This window comes from Papaver somniferum, chromosome 8, assembly GCF_003573695.1.
Source record: "Papaver somniferum cultivar HN1 chromosome 8, ASM357369v1, whole genome shotgun sequence".
NCBI lineage: Eukaryota > Viridiplantae > Streptophyta > Magnoliopsida > Ranunculales > Papaveraceae > Papaver > Papaver somniferum.
Window position 1 is genome coordinate 126,003,886 of NC_039365.1, and position 7,115 is coordinate 126,011,000.

The 7,115-nt window shown below is 38.4% G+C and overlaps 1 protein-coding gene across 2 annotated transcripts; it reads left to right on the plus strand.

Moving 5' to 3' along the window:
• The first annotated feature begins 1,322 nt into the window (after positions 1-1,322).
• LOC113304549 lies at positions 1,323-4,188 on the plus strand. 2 transcript variants are annotated; one of them, XR_003338240.1, is made up of 3 exons: positions 1,326-1,843; positions 3,289-3,371; positions 3,880-4,188. XR_003338240.1 is itself a non-coding variant. In XM_026553689.1 (2 exons), exon 1 carries the CDS (start codon positions 1,693-1,695, stop codon positions 1,837-1,839), a length of 147 nt encoding a protein of 48 aa, XP_026409474.1. In that variant the 5' UTR covers positions 1,323-1,692; the 3' UTR covers positions 1,840-1,843; positions 3,005-3,280. The 2 variants fall into 2 exon arrangements, 1 of the variants encoding a protein (XP_026409474.1); XM_026553689.1 differs by lacking the exons at positions 3,289-3,371; positions 3,880-4,188 and adding an exon at positions 3,005-3,280 and having other exon boundaries at positions 1,323-1,843.
• Positions 4,189-7,115: the final 2,927 nt, after the last annotated feature.

Genomic DNA, 7,115 nt, shown 5'->3' on the forward strand with positions numbered 1-7,115 from the left:
ATTAATATGGCATCCTCGTCTACGATGCGTGACACTTTAGGAGTCTCCTTTTACCGCTTCTCACTAACACTACCTGAATCGCTAGCCTTGGTCTGTGAGTTCTCTCGCTTACTCATATCCTGCAAACACACAACTCTTGTCAAAAAAAGAAAAAAAAAAGAACCAACGTACCGGGGAGCGATTAACAAGAGAATGAACCGAGCGATGCGAGGATGAAGAAGAGCTCGATGCGGCAGGCTTAGAGTGATCGAAAAACAGGGGGAGAGAGAAGAGAAAGATGAGAGGGAAGCACAATAATATATCAAGAGATATGAAGTTCAACCAAAGAGATAGCCATATAAATAGAGTTAAAAGAACACATTAACTAACCACAACAGAATATCTTGACTGGCACGTGTCAGCTAAAAACACACTTAAATAACAACAACAAACAAAGAAACATAAATAAAAGAGGCACTTACGGGAATCAGATGAGGAAGAACTTTGGTCTTCAGCTTTCTCCTTGAGCTCAGTATCGCTACCATTCGGAGAACAATCATGAGCCGAATGATCCGACCCAGATATACTCATCATCTCTAGCAGATCAAAAGGAGTGTGAATAGGATGTGCAGGGTATGGAATCGTCTTCACGACTAGAGGCTTAGTCGAATGCAAAGTCATACGGGGAGATATCACTTAAGAACCACTCCTATTAACAGGCCGACCGAATTGACGTTCAACAAGATCACTAAATGAACAAGAGGAGGATGACCTCATTTTAGGAACCTGTGAAGTTGGTACTTACGTCATTAATATTTGTATTCAGTAATAAGATGCTTGTGATGGACGAGTTTGGTACTTACGTCATTAATATCATCTCTGATGATTTTACCAATTTACTAAACTGACATCGGCATCCCTTTTCGCATTAATCAGATTTTCATTTTACCCCTTCCCAAATTAGGGAAGGGGTAAAATCCATCTAAGAGCATCTCTAATGGGACATTGTGAAGTCCCTATTTTAGTGGTTGCACAGGATTTTTGTTTCTTTTCCTAAAAATCCATCTCCAACAGAAAGTTTAAGAGATGATGTAAGGATTACGTGACAAGCGGTTAGATTCACATCCTCTAGCCCATCCTCTTATTTCAGAGGTTCACTTAGAGGATGTAAAAAATCCAGTCAGCATTATCTATGGATGTAATTTCATAATCTAATAACTAATTTTAAACTAATGGTTTAAAAAAATCCTAACCAAAGTGAAGATAATTATGATTAGAGATGTTTATTATTTACCTCCTTGTATTGCGGAGATTTTGAGCTCACATCCATAAAAAAGAACTTTCACCTAAGCTTCAAAGCCGATCACCATTGGAGATGCTCTAAACGCATCCTGTTAAACTATCGGGTTGGGAGGGATCCCGCACTACTTGGAAGGGATCCCACCCTACTCTCTCACTCGGTATAACGCCCGGGATTCCACCCGCGGTATTACCAACCAACCAAGATTTACCATCGAGTAAATACTATTCCCGTTTTTCCTTCTCCACGTGTTTTCTCTCTTCTGATACCTGGACACAGTTTCGGAGAGTTCTCAGCACATTTTTAGTCGTCTACATCTGAAAGAACGAAAAAACCTAATTATTTCTTCGATGATGGTCAAAATAAAGAGAAAACTATGATTCTGTAAGCATATCTTTTATTGGGCGAGAAAGATGTTGATGGGTCTAGTAACATTACAGGGATTATTTGATATAATTGTTGCGGGTATTTCCTTAATAATCGGGTTGGGTATTTTCGCATTGATTTCTTCGGTCCTTTGTTCTATAGCTTTCTATCACTATTCCAAGGATGTCTCCTAACAAGGTATTACTATCTCGTTGCAATTTATTACATTCTTCATCTCTTGCAGTGCACGTATTTATTTCAGATTGATGTTGGTGAAAATTGTGGGGATTCATTTGGAATGTTGTTGACAATTGTGGGGATTCTTTTTTAGAATTTGGAGTGTAGAACCAGTATGACTTGTTCTTGTGGCTTGATCTTGATTAAATTTAGGGTTACATTCATTTCCTACTATATCAAATGTTTTCCAGTTCAAAACATAATTAAAATAATAATTATCCGAGGATGGTAATTCATGCTGTCTGCCACTACATTTGGGATTATTTCTTAAGTAAATGAGATTGGTCATTGGTGAATCATTGTAATCCCTGTGCCTAGTCTTAATTAAACCTGAATTATGATTAAATCATGGTAATTCAATCATACAATGCAAGAGCATCCATAATGGGTCATGTAAAATGGTACACATACCATTTAGGGGTCGGCAAACTCGAATGGCCACGCCGAGTATTAAACTCGGCATTGAGCTGCAACAGCAGCTTCGGCGTAGTTCCAAACACCCAGTGGTGTGCGAGTCTCTTTTGAATCATGGCGAAATTTAAAACACCTCCTATGCATCTGGCAAAGTTCAAAACATCGCCTATAAAGGTGTGTGTTCGAACCCCATTTGATAAGGCCTCAGTTCAAGACAACGCGCTGTAAACTTTGCGCATGGTTTTAAACTTCTCTTACCATAGACAGTGTTATAAACTCCACCAAAAATAGAAGAGCAATCTCCCCCTGGTGAACGCCCAAAACTTGCTATTTTCGAAAGGTACATACCATTTTCAGACAACCTATTCAATTTGCCATGTGGATGGTCTAATTCTATAAGCTACTCGTAGCATGGTGTATATAGCTAATATATCAATATTCCAAATTCAGTTAGGAAGGGATTCCTTTTAATGACCTCATTTTAGTAATGCGTTTCTTCATCGTGTTGTCCAATATCTACAGATTAACTTTTATAGTGAGCTTAATCATCATGTTTCTATCTACATATCACCGATATCAGTACCTGTGCAAGCTTTTGAATTGGTGATTCTGGTTATCACCCATTTTTTTTCCATGTTCAGTATGTCGCTGTAGGAAGAAACTGATCATGTAACAATATTCAATTTTTATTTTTTTATTTCTTTTCAGACAATCCTGGTGTCTTGATAAACCTGTCTACTGCACGACCCTTGTGGAGATAGGGAGTAGTGATTGCATCTTTTTTACCTCCTAGTAGCCTTGAGGACATAGGAAGTGGTGCCTCCTGCATGGGAAGTAAACCTAGGGTAGAACCATGCCACCTTAAGAGGAAGAATTGTGCTTTATTTGGATCAGTATTTGATATGTGAAGAATTACCTCGTGCAAGTTTTTTTTACAGTTTTGAGCAGAACTGTTTCTACTATGCACTTTGACATCGCCTTTGTTTTGCTAGTGTGGAGCAGTGGAATTTTATGACTGTGCTGGTCGTCTTGTTTAATCCATGAGTACTCCGGGCAGAGATCTCTAAATCACCAGGTATTGAGCTATTAATACCTCATCTAGAATAGCTTGTAACTGTTGTCTTTTTCTGAACAATTGGTCAGGAGCTGCCTATAGGTGTAAATATGTGTGTTTGATCATGGGCAGGATAGTGGTACCATCATTTTAAATTTCTGTTTTATGATTCATTTGTTCAGGAAAATTCCATCTTTGGATTTTATAATATTCAGATGTGGATATATTTTAGTCATCTCAACTGATCTCATCATATTCTTTGCATCTACTTTTGTGTACTGAGTCGCGGGTCATTCAACCTTCTGCTTTCTTGATTTTATATAAAAAGGAAAGGGACCTGATAATGTTAATATTAAATTTCTTGTGCTGATAAACATGACATCGTTCTTATCTGACGCACGAATCACTCTCAAGATCCATTGCGCTTCACTTGTGCAAAAGACATATACTTGTGAGCAGGTTCATTTATACAAAACAAACCTAAGCAACATGATGGTGTCATAATTTCTAAGTGGGATTGGAAATGCAGGTAGTTTAATTGGTCTGCCGGATGATTGTGCTTATTGGTTGACTGTATATATTGCTCGAGCTTTTACTGAAGGTGTTTATGAGTATTCCATGAAGAATTTTACTGAAACAGGTGTTTTAGTCTAAAGCATAACTAGTTATGCTCCTAGAAGGGGAGTTCAATTTGTTTCTCTGTTTCATTTTCAACCGCAACTATGGAATTTTGTAATTGAGAAGTGAAACTCCAGGTGTTGAGAAATATGTTCTGATGTTGCTTATTGTAAAACCTTCCCAGATGGCAGATATTATTGAATGCATTTGATTTGTAATTCCTCTAGGGTTTTTCTTGGCATGATATCTATCACTATTCACATTTCCTTTCATGAAATCTTAGAGGTGTTTGGTTTATGGTTTAAAAACATTTTCCAAATCACTGATAAAACGTTGAAATTTATTCAGAACTGGCTTTCATTTCTTTGCTCTGCCAAAGAGGAATGTGGCAACTTGTGATGTGCAATATTCGACAGGTATTCTTACCATGCTAATGGTAATGCTGAAATGCTTTTAGGCTTTTAGCTGAGCTTTGAAGAAATGATAAAAGGTGGAAATGGTGGTTCGCCCAGTCGGTCACATTGGTCTGCATGTTAAAAAACATATTTATTTATTTTTGAAAGAGCAGTTCTTGATTATTAACCATGAACTTCTCTGGGTAAGAACGCCCCATCGAATCGTTCGTTACAATTACATTTAGGAATTCTGAACATGTGTTGTCCTAGATGATACATGTGTGTATATTTCCTCCAACTTGTAGTTGTTGTTGAGTCACGAAGTTTGCCAATCCATCCGCTGCTTGATTCACCTCCCTGTACGTATGTACGACTGTGAATCATCCTATCATGTTATGAATGTTCCTTGGTGTTTGTGAGTTGTTTTCCTTCGGAAATTGCAATAGCGTCGTTGAATCTGTTTCGAAGCAAATTTGGCTCCATTGCTGCGATACCGCCATTTTGGTGGCCAACAGAAAGGCCCATGTTTCTGCTACCAAGGCTATAGTTATCCAATTGGTGCCGCCATAACCATCACTACCATTTTCAGTGAATTCCTGCATATTCATCTTGCACCTGCTATCTATGGTGGTCCTCCGGGTTTGCCTTTGCTCGCTTCATGCGTGTTGTTTTCAGCCAATCTTGTGGTGGTAGATTGCATTTAACCCATATAAGTGATGTTGATTGCAGAGTGTGCAAATATTGGTACTGTTGATGTTTCTTGCATAAAGCGTCTCAAAGGTTGGTAGTCCTCTGTGACTGACTTTCCACAGAAAAAGTCGGATTTGTTGGGGGCAATTAGCTTGCAATTTTATTTTTCGATACTTCGGCATTGTATGTAGAAGTATTTGGAGGTTGGATATTTGTGGTATCTGACGGTTGAGTTTTTGTTAACACCATATACCCACTTTTAGTTGTGTAATGACCACTTTTTGAGTGTGGCCAAATTGGTTTGTCTGGGATTGACAGGTTTGGTATGTGTATGCATCTAACCAAGTTGGTGATGGTTGGTGTAAATATTTGGTTGAGAAAATTCTCATTCCAGTTAAATGAGTGTGGTTCAAAAAGTGTACCGACCAAGTTATTGCCCGTGTATCCTGTTGTTGTCTTATTGGCAGCTGGGGTATCCAGTTTTCATTGATTTTAGTTGATTTCCCGTCTCCAATATGGATTGTATAATTTCCTGCACAAAAGAAGCCACTTTATGTATATTCTTCCACGTGGAGCTTGCTTAGTCCGGTGGTCTTGGAATGTCTGGAAAGACTGATCGATGTTGGAGATACTTAGCTCGGTACATGTTATTGCAAATTGTCCTTGGATTAGCACGTATTTGCCATACTCTCTTACCCAGTAGAGCAAAGTTGTGTTTCCTTGTGTCCCTGATCCCCAAACCTCCATGGATTATAGGAAGATTGAGTTTCTCTCTCCCTTGCAATTCTGTCCATTTTTCTGTGAACATGTACTGGAAGCAATTGAGTTTGCATTATATGATTTTCCGTTGGTATTAGGGATAGGTTGTTGAGTACCCACCCGCCAGCTTGATTTAGAGACTTGGTCATCCAATCTTTAGCTTTCCTTTCCAACCTCTGAAGGAGTTAAGAAAAAAATGGTGATGAAGATCCTATTTGGTAGAGGTTGACTTTGGCCGTGCGATTTTGACCATTGGTCAATCTGAGTTTTCTTTTATTTTCTTCATCGTTTTCGCTGGATCTGGTCTTCTCTCGAGTAATTTCTAGGGTTTGAGAGTGTTTTTTCAATGGTATCGCAAGTTTCTCAACCTCTATCTTCGTCTTCCCAGAGGATAGATGGCTCTGTTAGGGAAGCTATTGTGAAACCTATTTCTGATAGTGTTGGATCTAAGATTTTGGATCCTGAAGTTCCTCCGGGATTTGAGAAATCCCTACCTCTGACATTGGCTCCTTTGAAAGCTTAGGCTTCTTTCTTTGATAAGCAGAAGGATCATGTACCTGACGCAGAGATTCCGTTTTTTCCTCCTAAGCTCGAAGATGGAAAGAGGATTATTACTCAGGTATCTACAACAACCTTCGAGAAGGAAATTAATCGCTGTGAGAATATGGTGGTTGGATTCTTTGTGGGTAAGATACTTTCTTATCATTTGGTTAGGAATTTTGTTTCTAGGGCTTTGAAGCTTAAAAGTAATTTCAATCTTACAATTAATGGTGATAATATGTTTATTTTTGAGTTTGATAACGATGAGGATCGTAGAACTGCTCTTGAATATGGTGATTTATTCATTTCACAACAATTCTTCTTTGTTAGACCTTGGTATAATAATATTGAACTAGATGTTGCTGAATTGCGCTCAGTTCCTGTCTGGGTGAATTTGAGACAAGTACCTCTTTATATGTGGAATGCAGTTGGATTGGGTATTATCTCTATTAATATTGGAGTGCCTATTATGATGTATACACAAACTCTTAATAAGACTAGAATGAGCTACGCAAGAGTGTGTGTGGAAATTACTGCTGATTGTGAATTTCCTAGCTCTATTCCTCTCATTATAAATGGAAAGGATATTGTGGAGGTCAAAGTGGAGTATACTTGGAAACCTACTAGATGCACAGAGTGTACTATTTTTGGTCATTCTTTAGCTAAGTGTCCTAAGAAGCAAGCAAAACCTGTTCCTGTGGTGGTGTAAAAGTGGGTTCCTAAAAAATCTGTCACTGCTATGGATGAGGATGGTTGGACTACT

What these genes read in the sequence shown, in the direction of transcription:
- LOC113304549 (XM_026553689.1), top strand. Translation starts at nt 1,693, where the DNA reads ATGTTGATGGGTCTAGTAACATTACAGGGATTATTTGATATAATTGTT.